Source organism: Notamacropus eugenii, chromosome 7 (assembly GCF_028372415.1).
Source record: "Notamacropus eugenii isolate mMacEug1 chromosome 7, mMacEug1.pri_v2, whole genome shotgun sequence".
NCBI lineage: Eukaryota > Metazoa > Chordata > Mammalia > Diprotodontia > Macropodidae > Notamacropus > Notamacropus eugenii.
The window spans coordinates 124,894,834-124,921,971 of NC_092878.1; the positions used below are offsets into that span (position 1 = coordinate 124,894,834).

The 27,138-nt window shown below is 37.2% G+C and overlaps 1 protein-coding gene across 4 annotated transcripts in view; it reads right to left on the reverse strand.

Annotated features, from left to right (window-relative positions):
• NPNT (nephronectin) overlaps positions 1–27,138 on the reverse strand; it is a 110,995-nt gene that overhangs the window by 39,012 nt on the left and 44,845 nt on the right. For 2 of the 4 annotated variants that reach the window (XM_072622418.1, XM_072622419.1), the window contains 3 exons: positions 20,208–20,300; positions 6,632–6,724; positions 60–179 (listed from right to left, as the gene is read on the reverse strand). In XM_072622418.1, coding sequence (XP_072478519.1) covers positions 60–179; positions 6,632–6,724; positions 20,208–20,300 — 306 coding nt within the window. The remainder of the gene's footprint in view (positions 1–59; positions 180–6,631; positions 6,725–20,207; positions 20,301–27,138) is intronic. The other 2 variants (XM_072622420.1, XM_072622421.1) reach the window with 1 other exon arrangement.

Sequence of the window (27,138 nt, forward strand, 5' to 3'; positions counted from 1 at the left end):
TTAAAAAAAAGAGCACTTCCCAAAGGGGGGGAGGGAGGGGAGAGGGAATATTGACATACTTGAACAAGATCCATCCAACATAGGCATGTACCCATTTAGACAGTAGCACTTGTAGCTGCCAAAAGTATTCATGCAACGATCCTTGCAGCGCCGGGGCTTGAGACCGCATTCATTTAAGTCTAAAAAGAATGGGGAGAAAAATAGGGTAGGAACAAAGACAAATGACTTCCAGCATCAAATCTGAAAACGTTAACTCACTGTGGTGTGTGTGTGTGTGTGTGTGTGTGTGTGTGTGTGTGTGTGTGTGTGTGTTTGCTCATATGGAAAAGTGCAGAAGACAGCAAGCATGAGAACTGATCATTGAAAACCACAGAAAGCAAGCAGTCCCTTTCTCACTTTTTCAACTTCTTCTGTGTCTAAATCCAAGCTGAGAGTGAACTCAAGCTATTTTTATCTGTAGTGCAGATTTTTGTGCCAGAGGGGTGGATATCTGACCTTCTAGGGCCAGATGGATATCCCATGTGGCTCACCCCAAAAGTGGAACCCAGGAAGTACTCCCTATAAAAACTCAGCTGACCTGACTTTCAAAGAAAGCTGAAGGAGAAATGTTAACCTTATGATAAGCAAAAATCTGGCTATTGGTGAGAGAGGAAGGTGGGGACTGGGGAAAAATAAATTAGTTGTTTTTATTAATCTATTCTACCCAATTTATGGGAGCAGAATAAGTCAGACCTGTGTTTTCACCCTCCGGGGTGGGAAAACCAGGGCCTCAAGGCCACATGTGGCCCTCTATGTCCTCAGGTGCGGTCCTTTGACTGAATCTTAACTTCACAGAACAAATCATTTTACTAATCTTCATCTTCATCATCTGCAGAGCTAAAGTACTAATCTAGTCCCAATATGGTACTTCTGGGTTTTTCTTTGGATGAGACCAGTTTTTTCATCAGTGTAGGAAGTGAGGGACTACCTTTCTTAATGCAGACCAGTATCTTCTTTGCAGTGTTTCAGAGAGCTGCTTGAGACACTGAGATTAGGTGAATTTCTCAGGGTGCCACGGCAGGTATACTTTCACAGTAGGAATACAACTCACATCTTCCAGATTCCGAGGTAAGGTCTCTACTTTTATTCCAAGCTGCCTATCATTATTAAAGGCACTATCATTATCCTTATTGTTTCATGTATCTACATTTTATCTAAGATTAATAACAGGATCTGGGTTTCTCAGTTTAGTAGCAAACTTTAAAAAGTAGCAAGTAAAAAACACACAAAACTCTTAACAAATCTATTCTAGGACATTAAAAGGGCAATGTGAAAATACTAATTTAGATATTAAAAACTGAGCATTATTGATTTTAGGTTTATTGGTTTAACTATGAACATACAATGAATTAATGAACTACACATTATGAAAATTTCCACCTTCAAATCTTGCCCCAAGTGAACATAAAGCTCATAAGGGGAAATAAACATTGTGAAATACTGATGTCAGGATTATAGACTTCATTAAAAAGAAATGTGACCAACCAGTCTAAGCACTAAATTAACATAACTTCTATTGTTTATGGGCTTCTATTAGGAAATCTGGAATATAGATTCTCTCTCTCTCTCTCTCTCTCTCTCTCTCTCTCTCTCTCTCTCTCTCTATCTATCTATCTATATCTGGTGAATCCTAATCTTAAAAAAGAATTAGTTCAGCTAAAATCTGAGCTTATGGTTCATTACAGGTCTATATGTTTCATTTGACAAAGTGATTAAGTTACAGTATGTTTAAAATTGTAGTTGCTTCTCACAAATCTTCCTATTCTATCTCCTTTCAAGGTCTGATTTTCTTCCACTCTACCTCACCATAATGGTAACAGATAGGAAATTAAGCTCTAATTCTTCTTTAATGATTTTTTTCTGGGTGAAACTCGATCAAAGTAGAAAGGTTAAATGGAAAAAAAAAAATCTCAACACTGAGCTGAGCTCCCATACCACTACTCTACTCTCCTTTCCTACCTTGGATAAACTCAAGGGGTCTTAGAACAAAATCATATCTCCAAAGATTTCAGGGGAAAATGTTTATTGTAGAAGCTGGCCATCATCTACAAAAATCTTTTTTTTCCCTCTCTCTGATGGATTGAATAATCTCAATGAAAATGAATAAAGAGCAGCAAGAGACTTCTCTTTCCTTTCCTATTCACTTCTAAATTGCATTTTAATCTTTATTAGAAATGAGACTCAACGAACCACTTCTTAGGACTATTTTAAAGTGGTGAAATGTTATAACTAATAAATCCCTCAAATTCATATCTAGTTTAAAATAGATTACTATATATTTAGCACTATAGATATAGCATTTAAATCCGAACACTTTCTACTGGAGGATAACCTAGTATCATATTATCTGCAGCATAAAAATTGGGTATTAAATACAACTCCATATTCTGGGGCTTGGCTTTGCTTTGCTTTTTATATGGATGTCCTCTGTTCATAGTTACCATAGTCTTCCAATAAAAACCTCCAAAATAATAAAGAAAAACCATTAAAACCAAGCCAAGGAGTGATTTTATATATATATATATATAACATGGGCAAAATTCGTGGCCAACTTTACCAATAGGAGGGGTGTGAGTTTCAAAGGACTTAACTTTGATGATGACCAGACTAGCCAGCTTTGAGTCCTGCATCTGATTGATATACGCTAGCTGCCTTCAATCTCTTCACGGCCCCCGGGATTCAGCAAGGCTACGAGTTATAGAGAAGGTTCTGATCTGCATTTTCTAAGCAAGGACTTTCTGATGAAACTATGAGTCTGGACCAAACTCCCTAAAATGATTCAATACACTTAGCTACTTTTCTGTGTTATAAGTGACCATTTTACTAAACTGTCTTTCCGATACAGTCACATTCTCATTGTCACAAACCTGGTAGTTACAGATAGCAATAATTATATACACACCCTTGCCTTTGGGATAATTTATGTGTGAGCATGCACATGTATACATATATAATACACTGTTGTTCCGTCATTTTTTCCGGTGTCTCCAACTCTTTGTGATCCCACTTGAATTGTTCTCTGCAAAGTTACTGAAGGTGGTCTGCCATTCCCTTTCCCAGCTCATTTTTCCGACAAGGAAACTGAGATAAATAGGGTTTAGTGACTTGCTCAGGTTCACACAGCTAATATGTGTCGGAGGCCAGATTTAAACTCAGGAAGATGAGTCTTTCTGACTCCAGACCAGACACTCTATCCACTGTGCTACCTTGCTACCCATATAATATATACATAAGGCAAGTACTTCAAATATCCCTAAAGCCCACAAGCTCTGATCTCTAATTGAGATACACTCTTGATTCATAGATGACCACCTATAGTGGGTATACATTCTCTTGTAATTAGGACTGGGACGAGCCTAGGAGAGCCACTCTATCCCACAGCCGCTCTTTAAAAAGCAAAACAAAACAAGCCTTTTGGAAAGAAGGAAACAAAAAATTTCCGAAACAAGGGGGTAGAATTGTTTTTTAAAAAGATTAAGACTTCACTATTCTAGAAGGTGTCGTGATGAACAAAAAGGGATTCAAAACGTATAGAAGAAAACATTTCACCAAACGGATTATAAATCTATTTTAAGATATCTAATGTACGTACATAGGTGAACATTAAGTGTACCTCATTCCAACGACTTGTTTTTTTCTACAATTTATAGCTCCTGAAAAAAATAGGTGTATCAGATATAAAGAGAGCATGGCAGAGTGGATCGAGTCTTACAATCAGCAAGGTCTAGGTTTAGGTCCAGCTTCTGACATGTAATGGCTGTGGGATCCTGGGTAAGTTGCTTAAACTTTCAGCATCCCCCAGACAAATCCCTAAGACCATAAGTCTCAGAACAGCTATTGTTCTGTACTGATAAAGGGAGTTTCTTCATGAGGTGTTCACAGATCAGGAATATGTGTGTGTATGTTTGTATAAAATGTATACATGGATAGATAGGTATGTGTGTATGTGTCCTTTAAGGATATACACATATACCTGTACATTTAGGTTTGAAAAGACTATTCTCCAAATGACACACAAAACATTCTAAAAAAGTTTAAAGCAATTTGGGAAAACTGTAACTAACAATTTGTTGACAGTATGGAATGATTCCTCCTGACAACTGGCAATGTCTTCATACTTACCAGTAACTGAAATTGTTTCTTCTTCTGACACATACATGTATCTCCTAAAAAAAACCTCAAGTTGTCATTCACAGAGGTTACCGTGGAATGTCTGAAGTTGAGAGTCAACAATAACCAGTGACTGTCAACATCCACTGAACAGCTGGCATTCACTCTTAACAGTAGCTTCAAAAGACAAGATGGGTCTCATGTTATAGACTCCGCCCCTCCCCAACTGCCAAGAGTTTTAATTACTTCTTCTGTCACTTTCTTGAGAAATTGTTTCTATTCTATATTTTTAAGATGGATTTTTTTTTGTTTTATCAACTCAAGTCAATGGGAACTGCCAGAATTATATGCCATATTCAACACGCGCTGATGAATAATATGTATATATGTTGACATAATAATATACTGATGAAAAGTCCTATAACAATTAAGTCAAAGTTCAACTTCAAATGCTATAATATGCCTGAATTTATAATGAATAATCCCACTTTGGGAAGGAAGGAAAGAATGGAAGGAAGGAAGAAAGGAAAGCTAGAGGGAGGGAAAGTGGGAGGGAGGAAAAGTGAGAGGAAAGAAGGGAGGGTGGGAGGGAGGAAGATAGAGAGGTAATGAAGAGAGAAAGAAGGATAAAGTGAAAAAAGAATAAAGAAAAATGAAAGAAGGTAGGGAAGGAAGAAATGGAGGAAGGGACAGAGGAAGGAAGGAAGGAAAGAGAGAGGGAAGGAAGGAAGAAAAGGAGGGAGAGTGGAAGTCATTGTATGGGGACTGGAAATGAACATCAAAAATCTCCAAAAGGTCAAAGGGAACCTAAGTAAATTGAAATGAAATGTTATATCTTTTAAAAATATTTTAACTTTATTCTTGCTGCTTTAGAAATTTAAAATGGGATATGAATTATAACGAAGGATGGGGTTTAGTAAAAGGGTGTTTAATGAATTCCATTATGTTATGGAGTCACCTGCTTAATTTCAGAACTAGAGAACTATGTAGTTAAACCACTTCAATCATAATGCTGTAATTTTGTACACAATATAGAAATGGCACATATAACCACAATGAACACATTACAAATGCTACATGTCAAAGCAAGTTGAGTGGTTCAGGTGCTTGAAAGGGAAAGCAGGTCAGGAGGTAAGCCAGGCTGCCGTGCTGTATAATTCCATTTCAGAAAAAGAGGAGAAAATGTGAATGCCAAACAAGGTCTAAGATCTCTGGATAAAACTCATATAGAAGCCTCTCAATCTTTAGAATACTTTTCATCCATATTGGATTACATGTCACTAGGACAAGGACTTGAGTTCAAGTTCAGCCTTTGACATATATTAGACATATCTTCACCCCTAGGAAGTGAATTAACCTCTCAGTGGCCCAAGCAAGTCTCTCACTGATTTTAGAGAGGAAATTCCCTCCACTGTTGTGGTTCACAATCTGTCTATAAATTTGAGTCCTATTAGATTATATTCTGTATGTTAAGTAGAATATTTTACATAACATTAAATTTTTTTTGTAGATTTGAACTTAATCTAGGAATAGATTGGAAGTGCTAGCAGTTTACTTTTAAACAGGTTCTGATTTAAGCATATTGGTAAGAAGTCAAATTTTAGTCATCTAAGAATATAAAATTGCATCATCAAAATTTTATTTTTAAAAAAATTCTGCGCCCACCATTGATAACTCTGGGTCTCCATTGCCCTAAGGTTCTTGACGTAGCCACCATGTTACTTTATCCTTTTCAGTTTCTTCTATTTCTCACACTGGAACATAATCTCCTTGAGGGTAAATATTGACTTTTTTTTGCTTAAATTTGTAGACTAATCACTTAGCACAGTGCTTGGCACACAGTAAGCACTTAATAAATGCTCATTAACTAACTCCTTGTGCAAAGTCTAAATGCAGAAAATATCCCAATTGCATTTTGGTAGCATTCACCCAAACTCTCTGGGAATTCCTGAACTTAGTCTCAGTGAAGGACACAGTCTCTCAGAAGACAAATTGTATATTGCAAAATACACATTAGACTGGGCAGATTGGCTTATCATCTGATTTTAGATGGCTTAATAGTCTATATTCTAAAGAAAAAAATCACTTCTACAATTTATCTGGGAAAAGCTGGCCCTTTGATGACAAAACCCTATCCACATAATTTCTTTCCACTGCTATGATGTCATGGTCATGGTGCTTTATACCAATGATGATGTCCTAGGCCCAAGAGAATATTTTAGAAAGCATTGCCATGTCCTGGAAGAAAAGTACAGCAAGAGTGATTATGTTGAAGCATGGAAAGGAGCTGAAAATGGAACCTCCAGAAGGAAACAGCTATACATTGGCTGACTGCACATGCTCAGGGACTTCAGACCTGGCTCCAAGATGGCAGCAGCCAGCAGCACATCATTCTTCAAGTACATTTGCAAGAAGTTATATTATATAATGGAAGCCGTGCAGGTGGGAGGTGCAGACCACCTGAAATCAAGCACTTTCTCACCCCTTGCAGGTAAATTCGTTGCGTGAAGATCCAGGGGGTGGACGTAAGGTTGTTCACTGTGCTGGTCAAGAGGGGTTGGATAGAGGCGGTCATCTTCACACCAGGAAGAAGGTGATAAAAGTCAAAAGACCAACTCTTTGAAATGATCCAGTTTCTTATCTCTAAAATACCTCCACGTAAGTACAAATTAAATCACACGTAAAAAAAAGCAGCAGGTGTCCTTGGCAGAGGAATTGAAAAATAACTTACATTGGACAGAGGATACTCGTTAATTCCCTTCTAAATTCCATCATTATTATTTTATACTCAAATGTGAAAATCATCATAAAACCTTCCACTTGTATCATATTTAAATATGCAAAGCACATTCACAGCCATTATCTCATTTGAACATATATTATATAATATTCTCATAAACAACCATGTCAAGAATACATCTCCTAAATCAGTGTTCTCAAAAGGATTCCTGTGGGCCTTCAATACCCTTTGAGGCTATTTGTGAGGTCAAAACTATTTTCACAACAATACTAAGACATTTCAATTTTTACATGGTAAATATCATTAGATATTAAGCTAGATAGCTAGATACAGTAGATATAAACAAAAACTTTTTGGGATATTCAATAATTTCTAAGAGGATAAAGGGGTTCTGAGACCAAAAAGTTTGAGAATTGCTATTCTAAATGGTTCAGTCAAGACAGTAATCATAAAAGTACAGGACAAAAACCTACACTTTCTGATCATCAACATGGAAGAATCATCTTGATCAAAGGCAGTTAGAAATGATTGAGGACCACAATTTACCCCAATTATATACTCTATATTTCAACAAAACTGTACTTTTAGATGTTCTCCACTTTCAAGTATTTACACATGGACAATGCAAACTCTCTCCAACTCCACTTGATAAGATCCTTTTTCTCCTTCCAGGTGTCACCTCTTCCATGAAGCCTTCCCAGATAATACTCACTAAAATTCCTAAAATACTCTGTTAGGCTCTCTCCTTTGACAGCTATCAGCTGTGCCTTATATTAGGTTTGTCTGTGTATGGGTCATATCCCCTAAACAGATTTGGGGATTATTTTCTCAGTATTATATCTTAAGTGCCCAAGGCAATGCCGTACATATTTTGTGCATAATAAACATTGGTTGAATTGCATCCAGAACACTTGACGTTTTAGGCTAACCATTAAAAAATATTAAAGAACCATGCAACAAAAATTCACATCACTGACATTTTAGGGTTATAAACATATGCATGACTTCCTTTTTATTTTTAAAGCCCCATTCTGGATATCAATAGGTATCCCTAATATTTTCATTCAAGATTAAGGGATGATCTTAGGTTAATGTTACTTTGTATTCATGCATATATGAGAGAAAATTTACATTGAAAAGGTGAATGCTACCCTTCTTAGCTTCCCAAAAGCATTGCAAGCTGGATGAGAATCAAAGTAAAAAATTCATAAGACAACGAAACCCAAATTCTCAGATTCTTACAGCTTGTTTTCACACCAAATTAAATGCCTCATACAAAATGAATCTGTTCCTGGATAAGAAAACACAAACACACTTCTTATATTAGCTAGGTCAGAGGCAAGTGCTGTCACTGTTGACAAACTAAAACAGGGGTTAAAGTGCAAAGATGGTTATCCTAGAGAAAAATGATCATCTTTCAGATGGAAACCCATCTGTCAGCCGAAGGTCACTGTCTGGTCCTCAGATACCACAGGCTGATCTTTCCCTCAGCATGCAAGAATCTGGCAAGACGAAACACAAAACCATGTTGAAACTACACCAGTAACACCAATTTAGACATTCCTCCTTTCTTCCTTGATGATCCCAACACATCTGTCTGTGAAATCATTGGCACCATTTTCTAATTCCTCAAAAGACAGACATTCAGAATATGGAATTTCATATTTTAAATATAGAGAATAAGAGGTATTGCTTCTTTTGAGAGGTGGGGAGAGCTGTAGACAAACTATTTTTGGTGATATTCATTTACCTATTTCTAGTCAATACTCTATTGGCATTAGTGGAAGAATTCAGGGGGATATAACGCATTGAGCAGTGAATGCTTCCAGAGAATGGGACTGTTAGAATATCAACTCCTGTGAGAACCAAGATCTTTCTGTGGTATCTTAGTGATTGCTCCAAGACTGTGTTTTTTTAAAATCTTATCTCAGAGGAGAGGACAAACCTCCAACAACAGAATCACACCAAGCACCACAGAAAGTCATTAAATTAAGTCAATTGGAAGCATTGCCTGACTTTCTGCTGGAGATGGCTGCCCTGTAAGTACTTTGAAACTCACAGGTGCCTTTCTCAAGGCATGGGGTAGCAGAGAAGAAGAAAGGAAGGAGGGGGGCCCTTAGAAAATCTGGCTCTTCCCAGAGTCATTCCCTGATACTCCCGCCTCCAGTTTTTAATCAAAACCTGCTTTCCAAACCTTTTTCTTAAGCCTCAGTTCTCTTCAAGCTTTCCCAGCCCTCTGTGATTTTTTCCCTCTTACAGGAAAAGTTTATCTACACCAATAGATAATTTTTCAAACTTATATGAATATATATGAATATGTTCATATACACATATGGAAATATATGAATATGTATACATAATCCATGTATGCATGCATGCATACACATATACACACACAAACATATAGGGGTATGTGCATATATATGTATATGTGTAGGTATATATACACTTATATATTTCTGTATATGTGTGTGTATATGTATATGTAGGTATGTGTATATATATGTGTGTGTGTGTGTGTATGTATATATATATGAAATATGTATGTGTATAGGGGGTTAAAAAAACAATACTTTTTTGGAGGAATATGCTTTAACATAGTCCTATAATTTACAGTGGAAGTGGCCCCTATACAAGGATCAGGTTCTAAAGTCTGAGTCAGGGGAAAATCTGAAAATCCTCATACTATTGTCACCATTACCTTCTGTCCACAGTAGGTTGCTAAAGTGAATAGTTTCCAACATAAAGGAGCTACTTAGGTGAGGGAAGTTAACATGCCAGACCCGTAACTTTGGGGATGGGGTTTCTTGCAACTCTAAATGTATGGTCTTATGATCCAAGATTACCTTTAAGGGCTGAGTCATCAGGCTGGGGCAAAGTGGGGCTGGCCTGATCATCAACTTCCCCCCAATTCTGCTGCTCACTTGCTCACCAAGGCACCGTGTTCCTTGTTCAACTCCATAAATGTTCCTTTATTTACCTAGGTTCCCTTTTACTTTTAATCAATTTTTGGTGATATCCTTTCACCTATTTCCCATCAATAACTTTTTTGAAGGGAGGCAGTAGGATCGCTTTTTGTAAATTCAGCAGGTTCCACAGAGGGAGGAGGGTACTTGACATCAAAGGTAGAGGGGATAGGTTAATGTTGATGTCACATATTTATTCTGGGGCATATGCTCACTGAGCAGAACAGTGAGCAAAATGATATAATTCCTCTTCTTTCCCAGCAATACTAAAAGTATTATTCTCCTCTCCTCCCTCTCTCTTCTCTCTCTCTCTCTCTCTCTCTCTCTCTCTCTCTCTCTCTCTCTCTCTCTCTCTCTCTCCCTCTCTCCCTTTCTGTATACCTCCTCTTCCTTTGCCATTCTCTTTTCTTCCTTCTTCCTCCTCTCCTTCTTTCTCCTTTTCCCCTTTTCTTTTCATTCTCCTTTTTCCCTCTCTTCTTTCTCTCCTTCTTTACCTCTCAGTGTCTTTCTTTTCTCCACTTTTTCCTTTCCCCTCCTCACTTCTTCTTTCTCTCTCTCTCCCTCATTTTTTCTTTTTCCTTTCTCCCTCTCCCCTTCCTTATCTTCTCTCTCTTCCTTATTTCTCTCTCTTCTTCCATTCTGTTTATCTCCTCTCCCCTCCTTATCTTCATTTCTCCCCATTTCCTCTTTTTACCCTTTTTCTTTCTCCTTCTTTCTTCCTCTTCCCCCTCTTCCTTCCTCTCCTAATCCTCATTCTTTCCTTCTCCTGTGATGAGATTCCTCTGAAATATAAAGAGTTATCTCTCTCCTATGCCCAGATATCATAGCAGCTCTCTCCAGCCTAGCATGGATCTTAGGTCCAAGGAACTGCATAATAGTCCTAAAATGGTATACCTGACATCTCATGAAACTCCTCACTCTTCTCAAGGCATACAGAACCACCAAGGGTCTCCAGCAGTACAGACAAATTCATTAATAAGCAGCTAATAAGCATCTAATGATGACTATAACAAACATTTAGCACTAGAGATGCAGAGATTAAATATAACATAGCATATGCCCTTCTAGTCAAGTAAAGAGAGAAGATGGCTATAATTCAAGTTAGAATAATGCCAAATGCAGAAGGGAGAGCAGAAAAACATAACAATATCACTAGCCAATAATAGTTAGTATTTATTTCACTTTAAGGTTTGCAAAGCACTTCACAAATGTTATCTCATTTGATCCATAAGGCAAGATGGATCACTTCCAGCTCTGGGGAACAAGGAAGACTTTATGAAGGTGGCACCTGAGATGACTCTTTAATAAAGAAGATTTTAGTGGCTGAAAACATGGGGAGTTCGATTAATGTATTGGGTTTGGAATGCATAAAAGAACGGAGTTGGAAGTGAGCAAAAAAATATGGGGGGAGGAGGAGCGGTCCCGTTTGAACATGACATCAGCCTGTGAAGGGAGGTCAGAGTCACTCTGTGAAGGAGAGTCTAGAACAAGCCTCTATAACATATGGCCTGTGGGCCATCAAAGTGGCCTGTATTTGTACAGGCTGGTCTAGAACATCAGACTAAGGTGTTTGTATTTTAGTAAGCAATAGAGAGACTCTGAAAGAGTCTCTAAACGAGAATAACACCATCAGAATTGTGTTTTAGGCTGTCTATCTTTACAACATGGTTGTTACTGTACACCTCATTCTTAGGGTTCTCACTTTGCTCTGCATCACACACCTGTGTTTTATAAAGATTACTCCATCAGGGATTTGGAGGAAAAATGGAAAAGTGAAGAGTTTGGAGTCAAGATTAGTTAGGAGAATCTTCTAATGGCTTAGGCAAGAGGTAAAGAGAGTACGAAGCAGGATGATATCAACAGATAGGAAAAGGAGAGGTAACTGTAAGAGACAGAGGAAAGGTAGACCAGACATGTCTACCTTTAATATTATCATTTATTGGAGGGTGAAGAAGAATGCAAAGGTTCTAATCCTGGGCAACTGAAAGAATGTAATGATGAAGGAAAAACCATTTTCTCAAACTCTTCATGTGTTCCAAGCTCTGTATTAAGTGCTGATGTCACAAATACAAAGTAAGATAGTTCCTGCCCTTAATAAGCTTATGTACAAGTAGAGGGAATGTTAGTCAGGGAGGTTTTGCTCTGGGAAGTCATAATGATAACGATGACAAAAATAATGGTGATTATAACAACTTTCATTTTTATTACCACTTCAAGGTGGATAAAGCACTTTATATACACTATCTCATGAGACAAGCAGGGTGAGAGACGGGGTTTTGGAAGAAAATGAATTCATTGTTGAGCTTAAGGTATTGGTGTTAGAGGTTGCTATTAGAGGTGGATAGATCACTGGTCTTGGAGTCAAGATGACCTGAGTTCAAATCTGACATTTCCTAGTTGTATTATCCTGGGTAAGTCACTTAACCTTTGTCTGCCACAGTTTCCTCAACTATAAATAGGGATGATAATATCATTTATCATATTTATACCCAGAGAGGATTGTTGTGAAGATCAAATGAAATTATATTTATAAAGTACTTGTGGTTGTATGGTTTGTCCTTCATTCCCCAAGAAGACCATGACAACAGGGAGATGATGACATGATTTACAATGGACTTTGATTTGAGTAAGGGCTGTGCAAAGTCACCAATCTCACTTTCTCTTCCTGGGTCCAGTGGACAGATATCAATCAGGACAACTGAAGATGGACCAGGATACAGTGGGAGACCTTGGCCCTTTTAAGCTAAGGTCTTTTCAGGTTCTCACCTTGAGTGAGGCAACACCCATTCAGTGAATAGGTTTCTTTAAGAAGTGAGTCAAGGGATGGCCACTTTAACAACAACAACAACAAAAAAATCAGTTGGGAGTTGAAGATCCTCAGGGCTGCTGGCCAAAAGAGAAATAGTTACTTACATTCACTCTGAGCCAGGAGGACTCAAAAATAACCATTAAGTGGTGCGTGGGCAGGGACCAGCGCCTGGTACATAATAGGCACTTAATAATGCTTATTCTTTTCCCTTGGTGGAACATACAAGTTGTCTTTCTTGATAAGATGTAATTTGCTTGAGGGCAGGATCTATTTTTTTCTTTGTGTCCCCCAGTGCCTATCACAGTGTCTGGCACCTTCTTGGTTCTTAATAACTGTTTGTTGATTGGTCACACATGTATTTGAGTTACCTGAGGCATTAGACATCATCAAGGCATCCCTTTCATTTTGAAGATGAGGAAGCTGAGGTTTAGAATTATACAAATATTATATGAAAGAAGCATGAATCCATCTCCTTTGTCTTTGAAACCAGTGCTCTTTCCATATACAGCACTGCCTCTAAGTCTAGAAGAGCGTGAGTGAGAAACATAAGATTCTAGCTCATAGCTCAAGATGTACATTTGGGAGTCACTCACATAGAGAGAGTAATTGGAGTCATTAAAAGTGGCCAAGAGAAGAAGGTAGTTGAGGACAGAGCCTTAGAAGACTCCTCCTCTGAGGGAGGAGGGACAGCAGAAAAATCAGGGGTGACTGAGAGGTGATCAGAATGGCAGGCAGACAATCAGGACAGAGAGATGTCATGGAATCCAAGAGAAGGAAGAAGGAGATGGTCAGCGCTGTTAGGAAAGATGGCGACAATGAGTAAAGATTTCTACTGGGTGCTATTAGAAATATAACAATGAATAAGATCTGATGATTATACTAGAAAAAAGCCTAAAATCTACCAATCAGAAAGTTGCCACAGGCATTTTCCATAGGATTAGAATTTATTCCTTGAATCCATTGAGATAATTTATTAAATCCATTTTACCTATTCTCCTCCCCACCCCCAACTCAATTCTTCCTGTTCCCATCTCAAATCCACCATGGCTCTCTCCATACTTTAGTGCACATTCCTATCACATTTATCAAAGGAGAACAAAGAGAGATTATTAAGACATGTGCATGTAAATGTGTCAGTTTTATAGTCAGTTGGAATTTTTGTTTCCAAAACTAGTTTTAATTTTTTTCATTTTATGCTTATAGCTTATAATAATTGCTTTTCTTTTTTTGCAAATGTAAAAACGCTGGTTCACAAGTGAAAATAACATCTGACTCTCCCTCTCCAAAAAGTACCATATAAGGACCTGCTTGGGGGTCTGATATTTGAACTCAGTATATTAACGTTCTCTGACGAAAACCAGGAGTATACATAATGAAGAAGTTCATTGTAAACTGATTTCCTCATGCTAAGAGACATGAGACAGAGTTCTGGCACAATGGGTAGCCTAAGTAGTTTGGAAGTGTTTTATTTAAAGTCCTAGTAGCCATCACAAAGCAAATTGAAACTCACTTCCTGAAATCTCAGAAGTGGATTATTAAACACACTTCTCTGAAGCACAGCCCTGGCATTTAGGGACACGTTTGTAAGGTATTGACGTACATAGCCACAGTAGTTTGAACTGTGTACTCCCTCTAAGAAAAAAACACCAGTATTAAATTAGGGTTTTGATACAAAAAGAGATTCCACAGAAACCAAAGCCCGAACTGCTACTACTTGTGAATATTGGTCAGCAAGGAAGAGCAAAGAAAACAAGATGGTGGTTTTAAAGAAACAAACAAAAAAACCCCACCTCTAATATGTAATATATCAAATCCTTGGCTCAAATAAAAATGCCCATGTGAAACTGGCAAATCTCAGAAAAAATCAGATTTCAAAGAAGAAAACCAATTAAGAGATAGCATTTACACAGTGCTTTATAGTTTGCAAAATAGTTGAACTTCCTCTCAATCTTTCCTCTCTCAACACTGAATTTGGAAATCAAACCTAAATAGAGTGAAAGATATTGTGGGAACCCATTTCTTCAAAACAGTCTATGTGGCTTTTGACCCCACCCCATTTTCCTAATCCTTTGCATATTACTTTTCCACAAAGATGGTCTAGACTTTGGATATCAATTGCTATGAATAATTGTGACAGCTGAACTTAATGAATCTCTCAATAATTCATTCACTAATTGATAATTAACTAATTCACACCATCATACCAAAGACATAGGGTCAAGTAATCAAAGGCTAAAGAAAAACTGGTGAAATCTATTTCCAAGTATATGGGGAAACATGCCTACCTCACATACATGCAAGCAATATAACCATGGAAAATGTAGATATAAAGCAGACAGTATGGCTATGAACGTCATCTGAAAATGGTAGACAGAGTTGCTTTAATTTCAAATATATGTTAGATTTTCAGTCTTTTCTTTTTCAAATTAATTATAATTTGATTTTTTTCACTTCCAGTTTCTTTCTTACCCAAAGGTAAACACTTTAAGACAACAAATTTTAAAGCAAAAGGTCATTAGACTTGGTAACAATGTACAAAAGAATCTTCAACAAAACAGATGGCTTGCTATCAAAGATACATATTCCTTTTAGTTAATTTTTTTCAATTAAAAAAGTACTTTTTCTGTGTTTAATAAGGACTTATGTGTAGAGCCCATATAAGATTGCATGCCATCTTGGGGAATGCAAGAAAATTTAAAACTTATGGAAGTGATTGTTGAAAACTGAAAACAAATAAATTTGGAGAAAAAAACCAAATAAAAACAAATAAAAAATAAAAAAATACTTTTCTCTTCTTCCCACTTCCCCCTTCTACTTGAAGAAAAAGAAAATCGAAATCATTGTAACAAAAATAAGGAGTATTTGTAAATTATAAAATATCATTTGTTATATAACAAGCTTTATTGTTGCTCCTTTGTAATTGGCTCCATCAAGCTCTAACACCATATTCAGATCTACTAACTAACAGTTCCCTGGGGATTCTTCCTCCTTCCTCAGTTCCCATCTTGAAGTCTTCTTCTCCACTCCAATCCCTTATATTTGGAGCCAAACAGAGCAAACTCTCATATTTGCCATGTTAAAAAAAAATGTCTTATTCTGCTTAGTCTATCACTTCTCTGTCAGAGAAAAATGTTCATAACAACTCTTTTTGTGGTAGCAAAAAACTGGAAACTAAAGGGTTTGCAATTAATTAGAGGGATGGATAAAAATCATAGTATATGAACATACTATCATGCTTAAGGAATGATGAAGGGCACAGTTTCAAAGAAACTCAAGAAGGCTTATACGAAATGATTCAGAGTAAAGCAAGCAGAACCAGTATAAGAATTTATGTAACAACAAAGATGCAACATTTTAAATTACATTTTCTTTTGCCTTTTGCAACTACAGTCAATAGAAGTTGTTGATAAATTTCTGCGCATATGATCACACGTATATCATGTAAGTTCCCCGAGACTCAGGTTAGTCATCTGTAAAATAGGAATTACCAGCAAACACTTTATATAAACTTCAAAGTGCTACGTAAACATTAGATATTGTTGTTATTACTACACAGGGTTGTTATGAGGAGCAAATGAAATGTTCTATAGAAGGTGCTTTGTAAAGCTTAAAGGGTTATGTAAATATTTTCTATCATTGTCATAGTCGTCAGCACCATTACTACTAATATAGCTGTTTTACAATTTATCATCATTTTCATCATCATTATCATTACTATTAATATAACTGTTTTTACCATCTATCATCATCATCATCATCATGATTACTGCTATTAATAACATTTATCATCATCATTATAATCTACTAACATAACTGGTTTTCCATTTATCATCATCATCATTACTAGTACTAATATAACTGTTTTACCACCTATCAATCATCATGACTACTAATGTAACTATTTTACCACTCCTCCTTTGTGGCTGACTCCATGAAGGTCTAACACCTTCCAGATACTGGCAACTATTATTTATCAGTCCCCAAGTGATTCTCTCTCCTTTTTCAATTCCTGGTTTGAAGTGTTCTTCTCCACCCTAACCCCTTATAGTTAGAGACTTCAAACTTGCATGTTGATGTCATCTCAAATATCTTTGCTCACCAGTTCATCAGCCCCTTCAACTCTTCATTCTATTTCAGCCATATAAAATGACAGTGAGAACATTACTCACTCACCAATGTTCTGTACCCACAAACGACAGTTCTGAAATTCATCTACAGCTTTTGGAATTAGCCAGATCATTCTCTATCCTCAGCTCAAACTCTAGGAACTCCATCCTTCTTTCCCAGGTCATAATCATCCTTGCTTGAATCTTACCACAAAATCCTGACCCTTTTATTAGTCAGTTTAACTTTCACTGACCTCAGTCTTTAAATCCTGTGGTCTATCATTCTGTTACCAACCATTCCTTTCCAAAATCCAGTCCAGTACTATTCCTACCATTCATCCTCTCACAAGTTGCTGAATGCCAATAAAGTCACAAACTGTGATGACTGGGTCCAATATAAATTTACATTATCCATTCACTGCGTATTGTGACATTATTTTGTTAATAATTTCTCAATTATTTATGTATATATATATTAAATTATTATTGACTTGTAACATTCATTTTTAAAAATTTTGAGTTTCAAATTATCTCCCTTTTCCAGACCTTTCCCTACCCACTGAGAAGGCAAACAATGTGATATCAATTATAAATGTAAAATCAAACAAAACTAATTTCTGCATTAGCTATGTTTTTTAAAAAGCAAGGCAAAGATAGTAAAAAAAAAAATTATATTTCAATTTGGACTCAGACATCAGTTTTGTCTCCAGAGGTGGATAGTATTTTTTTTATCTTGAGTCCTTCAGAATTGTCTTGAATTACTGTATTGATCAGAGTAGCTAAGTCTTTCACAGTTGATCATCATTGCACTACTGATGTTACTGTATACAATGATCTCCTGGTTCTGCTCACTTCATTCTGCATCAATTCATATAGGTCTTCCTAAGTTTTTCTGCATCCATCTCCCTCATCATTTTTGATAACACACATCCCCGTGCCACAGCTTATTCAGCCATTCCCCAGTTGATGGACATCTCTTCAATTTCCAGTTCTTTGCCACCACAAAAAGAGCTGCTATGAATATTTTGGTACATGTAGGTCCTTTCCCTTTTTCTTTTATCTCTCATGGATACAGAATTAGATCAAAAGGTGTATACAAAATTTTATAGTGATTTGAGCTTTTTCTGTCATGTTAGCTAATCTAATAGGTGTAAGGTGGTGCCTCAGAGTTGTTTTAATTTGCATTTCTCTAATCAATTGTGATTTAGAGTATTTTTCATAGGACTATAGATAACTTTTGATTTCTTCTTCTGAGAACTGCCAATTCATATCTTTTGACCATTTATCAAATGAGGAATGGCTCTTATTTTTGTAAATTTCACTCAGTTCTGTATATTTTTGAAAAATGAAGTCTTTATCAGAGAGATTGCTGTAATTTTTTCTCAGTTTCCTGCTTTCCTTTTAATTTTGGCTTTAATGATTTTGTTTGCCAAAAAATTATTTCAATTAATACAATCAAAATTATCCACTTTTATCTCCCACGGTCCTCTCTATCTCTTCTTTGGTCACAAGCTCTTCCTTTCTTCATAGATCTGACAGGTTAAAAATTGTTTTTACAGGTAATTGGGAAAAAATAAAATATTACTTAAAAAATAACTGCAGACAATACAATTTTAACTTTTTTTAAGTTTTAAGGTCCAAATTCTATCCTTCTTTGTCCTCCCAATTTCTGTGGTTATTTTTAATGTAATTTTTTTCGATATCTTCCTGCTGTGGTTCTATTTCTTATTCTCAACTAGATCCATGCAGCTTCCCACCAATCTGCTTATTGTTTTCTGACTGACTATCATCCTGCCCACCATGACTATTCCAAACCTTTTCCTCCCTTCTTAAGATATCAGCAGCCTACCACATCCTTCTTTCCTCTCAGTAGGAGAAATGAGGTAGCCTTTTACCTTACCAGTTCAGCCTTTGAGCTTATCCCCTCCCCACTCCTCCAATAATCTGTCCCTTCATCCATTCTCTTTTCCTAATTTCCAACTTCTTTTTATTCAGAGGTTCTATATCTGCTGATGTGACCTCCCATAACCTTGAAAACCTTTACTTGACCCTATTATACCTTTAAGTGATTATCATTTATATCTCCTTTTTCCAGTCAAACTTTGATAAAAAAGTTACCCTCTTCATTCACCTTATATTTAACTCCCTGAGATTAACTAGAATCTAATCTCTCTCTGTTTCTGTCTCTCTCTCCACATATATGTGTGTGTGTATATATATACACACACATATGTATAGATGTATATATATATATAAATACATGAAATTTATTTACAAGTATCTATCTATCCTTGAGGTATGTGTATTTTTCTATCTACCTACCCATCCATCTGCTCATCTATCTATCCATCTCTCTCTCTCTCTCTCTCTCTCTCTCTCTCTCTCTCTCTCTCTCTCTCTCTCTATCCGAATAGGAATTGTTTCATTCTTCATATATGTATCCCTAGCACCTAGTATGGTGCCTGGCACATAGTAGATACTATGTTTTTGATACTATGTTTTTGATACAAATGTTTTGAATTGATTGATTCTTAGAGGAAACATCCTGATTTCATCAATCAGCATGTCCAAATGAGATTTAATTACAGAATTATACATCTTATAATTTGAAGGATCCTAAAGCAATCAGCAGGCAGAAGAGGTCATCATCCCTATTTTAGAACTATGACAATTGAAACCCTGAGAGGTAGAGAGTTCTCTGTGGAGAACTACACCTTGGACCTCCAGTGGTTTTCTTTCCACTCCACCATATTGCTTTTCAAACCTTAAAATAAAATTTTAGAAAAGAATAATAACTTATAGAAAATAAAATAAAAATTTTTAGAAAAGAACTAAAGGGATAAAACTGCTTTTTCTATGTTAAGATCTGGTCAAAAACCATAGGACTATCATGACGGAGCTACATCTAAAAGGGATCTCAGAGGTCATCTGGTCCCACTCCTCATTTTACAGATGAGGAAACTAAGATCCAGGGAGATTTGCTTGCCCATGGTCACACAGGTACTAACGATTTGAAACCAGGTCCTCTGACTACCATCTTCTTGTCTTGTGGTGCAGTGACTTGGGATCAAGACAGGAATTAGAATCCTGTTTCAAGCACTTACTAGCTATGCGACCTTGGGGAAGTCACCTCACATTCCTCAGTCTCATCTGTAAAATGGAGACAATAACAGCCCCTATCTCACAGTAAGGATTAAATGAGGTAACAAATGTGAAGCGCTTTGTAATTTGCACGCATGTATATATACATGTGTGGTGTTGTTATTGTTATTGTCATAACTGCATTTTAACAGAGCATCAAATGTGGCTCACTAAATGGTATTTAGCAAATGTTCTAACTCTGGAAAGGAGCTACCTCTGATCCAGCAAAGGAAATTGCCTTTCATTTTGTAAGGGGCCAGGTGCTTTTACTAATATGCATCAGACTCTGTTCCTACCTTCATTGCAGGTTTTCCCTGAGTATCCAGGATGACATTTGCATTTGTTGGGACCGATACATTCACCGTGCTTGCAACTGGGTTGGCATATAGCTGTGGAAAGAGGAATGGACATGTCATTACTAAGTCAATTAGCACATGAAACACATTGCGTCTGGAAGCATCACTGCTAATGTATTGTTTCAATAACAGGGAAAAGCAGTACCTATCACGTAGATAAAATATACAAAATTGGGGGGAAGAGCATCTAAAGCTTTTAAATTTAATTCAATTTTAATTAATTAGTGGTACTTGGTTCATAAAATATTTCAGTTTTGCATCATACCAGAAAAATTATAACATGAACTTATTTAATTATAGATTTTACTGGACTCAGAATATTTACTAAGGTGTAGAGAAATACTCATATTTAAATGTACAATATATATCTGAACACAGATATGGGCATAATGAAGATAATGACTTTGCATTACCCTCTAATAATAATAATGGCTAACGTCTACACTTTGGCACTTTAAAGTTTGCAGAATATTTTGCCCAACTTATCTCATCTGATCTGTATCACTACCCACAATCTCATTACTCTAAGTACACTCAAAGCTGCTTTTGCTGTAAGCCTCTAACTGAATGTATTCAGAAGCTTGAAACTAAATTTGTAAATAAAATTCTCTCCTTTATGAAAACTGGGTTAAATGACAATATTTCGTATTTTGTTTCATACGTTGCCATGGCCAAAGCCTTGCCCACTGTTATTGACCTTCTCCATACTCTGTCCTCCATAGGTAGACATACTCTATACTAACTCTTTCCAGCATCAAAGAACTCACAGATGTTGGGTTCCTCATACATAGCCTTTGAGGTGGCAGGCTTGAGGGCAACTAGGTGATGCAGTGGATAGAGCACCAGTACAGGAGTCAGGAGGACCTGAATTCAAATCTCACCTCAGACACCTGACACTCACTAGCTGTGTGACCTTGGGCAAGTCACTTAACCCCAGTTGCCTCATCCTAGGTCATCTCCAGTCATCCTGAAGAATATCTGGTCACTGGATTCAGATGGCTCTGGAGGAGAAGTGAGGCTGGTGACTGGCACAGCCCTCCCTGACTTAAAACAAAGTCAATTACAAGTCATGTCATCATTTCTCTGATGGCATGGTCTTCTTCGGCAGTGAAGGATGAACATACACTTGGTGGCAGGCTCACTTTGTTTCACATTAGGGCTTTGTGAAGGTAGCAAAGGAAGGAAATATGACCCGTAAGAAAGCAATGATGGGAAAAAAGAGCTGCACCACACTGAGTGTACCCAGAGGAGGCCCAGTATCATTACCCCAAATGAAGGTAATTAGCTGTAACTACTGACTCATATGCATGCTTTCCCATGTCTATGAAATCTTTATGAGAATGATCCAAAACCACATTGAACATCCTTGATGATGGTTTGAGAAGCTTTTAAAAATGATATTCTAAATAACAGATGATGTCATTACCATAAGAGAACTGACTGACAGGCACAGAGGATGGGGGCAGCTAGGTGACCCAGAGATTAGAGCACCAGTCCTGGGATCGGGAAGACCTGAGTTCAAATCCAGCCTCAGAAACTTCCTAGCTGTGTGATCCTGGCCAGTTCACTTAACCCCATTTGCCTCAGTTTCCTCATTTGTAAAATGTCAGAGGACAGAATTATCCACTAGACTTCTGTTTGTTGCCTATAAAAAAGCACTTGGTTCAGTAGAGGAAAACACCTCTTTGAAGGCTCTTCCCTCAGCCCCCATACATATAAAAATCAGACAGGACTTCTTGAGACACAACTGATAGAGGGAGACCCTCTATTTCAAGAGGCAGTAATAGTACAGAGGGAAATAGCATTGGCCCTGAATCAGAAGATATTGATTCATATCTCAACTATGACACTTACGACCTGTTTGACCTTGATCGAGGCACTTTACTTTACTGGTCCCTAGTTTCCTCAGCTATAAAATGAAAAGCTGAACTAGATGACCTCTGAAGTTCCCTCCAGCTCCAAATCTAGGATCCCAGGACAATAATTTGGCATTTATGTTTCAAATTTGTTATCAAATTGCTGATGATATGATATTATGTGTTAGCCCAATACAGGGTTGAAATGAAAAGAAGACTTCCCTATAAATGACAAGTTCCCTCCAGAATCTTCTGTGTTAGTTATATCAAGCCCTGGGATGCTGAAAAGCTTTCTAAATGAGAACTACAATCCATAAAAAAATTGGCCAAACTATTCACAAAGGAAAACTTCAATGGACAAAAATGCCGTAACAGATCTGGACTATTATGTATAGTTGGAAAGACATTAAGTTCATACATTCATGCACAAATGCATAATATATATGTATATTATATATACTAATGTGCTCATATGACATATATGTGTATACATGTACAACATATACACATAATATACATGTGTATGTATGTGTGTGCATGTGTGTGCATGTGTGTGCATGTGCACATACACATTCACACACACATACACCTTGGGCAAAAGCTGCAGATAAACAACAAAGTGGACCCAGTAATGAAAAAATGGAAATACAGGATGGACTGTCTTTGGAAAATAATTGTTCAGTGCTTTTAATGACTTAAAGCAATGGCCCATCATTTAACTTCCATTTTTTTCCTGCAACGCCACATATTTGCAAGTTGTAGAAAACCAGAGACTCCAATGAGTTAAAGTTGTGGGTTACCCGAAGGGCACCAGAGAGGTATGTGACTGTTGGGAAAACACTGCAAGATATAATGTTAATAGCAACAAAGAGGCTGCACAGTGAAATCATACAACGTATGTTAGGAAAAGAAGGAGGGCTGACTGTGTTTCAGAATGAAGGGATCGCTAATAGATAGTCTCTGTGTTTCTCTGGTATTCACCCACGGGGCTTATGAGAGGATTTGGTTAATAGTCACATGCAAAAAGTAAAAACAGGCTGCAGTGTGTACCCCTGGAGAGAACACCATTGGTATGAGATCACAGATTGATGGAAGCAGAGACATAAAAGATGATGTAAATTGAGGAACAAGGATTTCATACAACTCAAGGCCAAGTATCTGCTTTTTGAAATCCCATCAGTATTAGATTAGTTCATTGTTAAGAACCTACAGTGGTTCCCCATGGGATTTTAGATCAAAGTTAAAATTCTCAGCTTGGCATTCAGAGTTCTCCTTTGCTTCCTTCCACCTTTTCCATATATTTTTTTCTATCCCCATTATTAGCTTTGCAATTCAGTTTTTGTCACAGCCTTCCCATTCCAGGCAAGCTAGTTTCTTACTTATATTTTGCGGTTGTTCAGTCGTTTCAGTCATGTCTGACTTTTCATGATCCCCTTCTGGGGTTTTCTTGGCACATACTAGAGTGGTTAGCCATTTCCTTCTCCAGCTCATTTTATAGATGAGGAAACTGAGGCAAACAGGGTTAAGTGATTTGCTCAGTCACACAGCTAGTAAGTGTCTGAGGCCAGATTTCAACTCAGGAAGAGAAGTCTTTCTGACTTCAGGTCCAGCACTCTATCCACTGTGCCACTTAACTGCTTATATTTACTATCTGTTAAGTAAAGGCTGAATCCCAAGCAAAAAGCAAAAGAAATGTATGACGTTTTCCAAGCCTTCTAGGACCTAACATTAGAACTGGGAGTGGGGAGGCAAGATATACATACATGAAATGATTAAGTTTCGATATGATTACCCAAAAGACAGTAAGGAATTTGAGAAGTAAGTGAAGGTTCAGGGAAGGACCTATGGAGGAAAAAGACATGAGCTGAATCCTGAACAATCAGTCAGTGATTAATAGGTGAAAGATTTAGATAGGCAAAGAGGAGGGGAAAGGGAATTTTAGTATCATAATTAATTGTTTGAAATAAAGAAGGTAATATTTTATCTAAGGGTCAGTAAGGAGACTGACTGTGCTAGATACAGGGATATGGTAATAATTATGATTTAATAAATAGAACATAAGCTATTTGAGGGCAGGAACTCTTCAATTTTTGTCTTTGTATCCACAGTGCCTATCATAGTGCCTTGTTCATAGCATGTGTTTAATAGACATTCACTGAACATGGCTCCAGACTATAGAGAGCCATTAGCACCAGGTTAAGGAATCTGGATTTTGTCCTAAGTGATTGAAAGCCACTGAAAGCTTTTTGTTGAGGGTGGGGGTGGAAGGACATAATGAAATTGGTATTTTAGAAGATTAAGTTGAAAGTGCCAGGTAGAATAGAAGTGGAAGAGCCTGTTGGTAAGATCTGCTAGAAGTCCATTTCAAGAATCCAGATTTCAATCTCATCTAGGGAGATGGTAGATGGACTAGGAGAAGGGTAAGAGGCAGTCCTGAGAAGGAATGTACAGGATGTGGTGACTGACTAGCTAGGAAAGAAGGAGGGAAGGATGGAGAGAGAGGGAGAGGGAGAGGGAGAGGGAGAGGGAGAGAGAGAGAGAGAGAGAGAGAGAGACAGAGACAGAGAGAGAGAGAGGAGAGAGAGAGAGAGAGAGAGAGAGAGAGAGAGAGACAGAGAGAGACAGAGAGAGACAGAGAGACAGAGAGACAGAGATAGAGAGAGAGAGAGAGGGAGGGAGGGAGGGAGGGGGTGCCAAAGATGAACTAAGAATTGGGTAAATGACAATACAACCTCCTGGTTTTTGTTCATGCTGTTCTCATTACCTGAAATTCCATCCCATCTCCATTTTACTAATCTTTATCCAAAATCATAACACTCCTTGGGGATGACATCTCTGACTAGCAATGACCCTTCCTTGTCATTTCCCAGAACTTAGGTATAGTTGGTGCTCTGATAGCTTCACATTAGTTACCTTTTGTTTCTTGACTATTTTTGTTTTTCCAATGAACCTATGAACTCTTTGAGGCCAAAGTCCATGGATTCTATTGCTTTTTGTACTCTCCACAATTTCATGAATAGCAAGCATCTAAAAATGCTTAGTGAAATAGTGAATGAGCAGGGTTTTTTTTAAAGCAGGGGATATTTTACTTGACAAACACTTGAAATATATTAGAAACATCACATGCCTCTCTGACAGAAGTAGGTTTGCTCAAAATCTGTCATGGAAATGATTTACTCAAGCAGGTCTGATAATATTCCTGTTGAACCAATTACATACTGCTGGATGATCTGTGAACTCATTTGGGCACAAGGTCTAGGATAATACATACCTTACTTCATTTCCATCCCTAGATTTGCTCTTACTCCTTCCTGTAGCTTCAGTTCACCATGCTAACTGTTACCTTCTTTTTTTTTGTAGCTTAGCACAATGCCTGACTAAAAACAGTTAATTAAATGTCCACCAACATCACTTACAAAAAGGATTTATAACTATTTAAAATATGAAATGCATCCTTAATTAACATGATTTTCTGAGGTGAAAATCATAATGCTTTCTCCTCTGAGATTACCTTCCATTTATACCAAATATATCTTACATCTCTATCTAGTTACTTACATATGTCTCTCCCATTAAAATGTGATTTTCTTGAGGGCAGTGACCCCATTTTTTCTTTGCTTTTGTATCCCCCATGCTTAGCAAAGTGCCTTAATAAATGCTTATTGACTGAATAAAGGGAAGATAGAGAAAGAGACACAGAGGCAGGAAAGAAAGAAGGAGCAAACAACATTTCCAAATTTAATGCATGCAAGTCTTGGTATATTCAAGTCCAGAGAACAAGCATAAGCTATCTGATAAACACCACAGCAGAGGAAGTGAATGACTAAAACCCTAAGCAAGAGACAAGGAAGCAGCCCAGGGAGACAAAGGAAAAGCTTCCTAAATATTAGCAATGCCCCCAGTGGAATGGATTTACTCAGGTGGTAGTGAGTTCTCCACTCTCAAAAGTTTAGAAGAGAGGCTGATTATGAGCTATTAGTGATGTTACAGAGCTGATTTATGATTTTGATAGGAGTTAAATATGATGATTTCTGAGGTCCCTTCCAACTGCAAGGACTGTATGAACTCTGGGCGATACGTACTTTGCTCAAGCAAAAAGTGTCTTAAAAGTATTTCCATGTGCTTTAGTAGTGTAAAAGACAGTTCATTGCTTTCTCTCTTTTTTTGCGCTTAATCCAATATCTTCATCTTGAGTTTCTGTTTGCATAAACAAGTACACAAAATGTCAAGGGACAGAGAATTCTAAGGTACTTTGTAATGATGAGATTTGGGGGCTGGGGAAAAGGAGACAGACACTGTCGAAGAAAAATGTGACCTTTTCAAAATTTGTTTTCAAAGAAATAAAGTACAGAGTGCTATTGAACCTCTGGTATGAAGGTATCTTTGTCAATTTCTGAAGGGAACAAGTTTGTGTTTTGGGGATCCTGATTCATAAAAGAATTCTGAGCTGTTAATATCCACTCTTTCCTAGTTTGAATCAAGCAATTATTAAATGCCTACTATGTGCCAGGCACTGCAAGGCAAAAATAGTCCCTGCCCTTAAGGAGCTCACAGCAATAAAATGAATCTTGATATGAGCGAATTTGCCATCACTTTAAAGAGATTAGGCTACATTGATGATCAGGGAAAGTAGTCTTTTCAGTAGTTAGGCAACACTATTTTGAATACTTTTAAATCATCAGTGTTATGCTGAGAAGTTGTTCCTTATGTTGAACCAAAAACTACTTTTCCATTTCTTATTTTGGGTTTCAACCATGTATTTCATGATTCTTTCTAGATAAGTAGCAACAACTTTATATTTTTATGTTATTCACACAGTAATTATGTGCACATGCCAATAAAGTTTCTTTGTTCTCTATTCTTGAAAATATCAAGAATCTCACTGTTGGGTTTGCAAACATTATTCCCTTTCCTTCTTTTCTTTCCAAATATTCATTCACTTTCTACTTCAAAAAGATACAGTTTTCACCTCAGAATACCTAGGTTTTCAGGGAACATTTAATAATTTAAAAGAG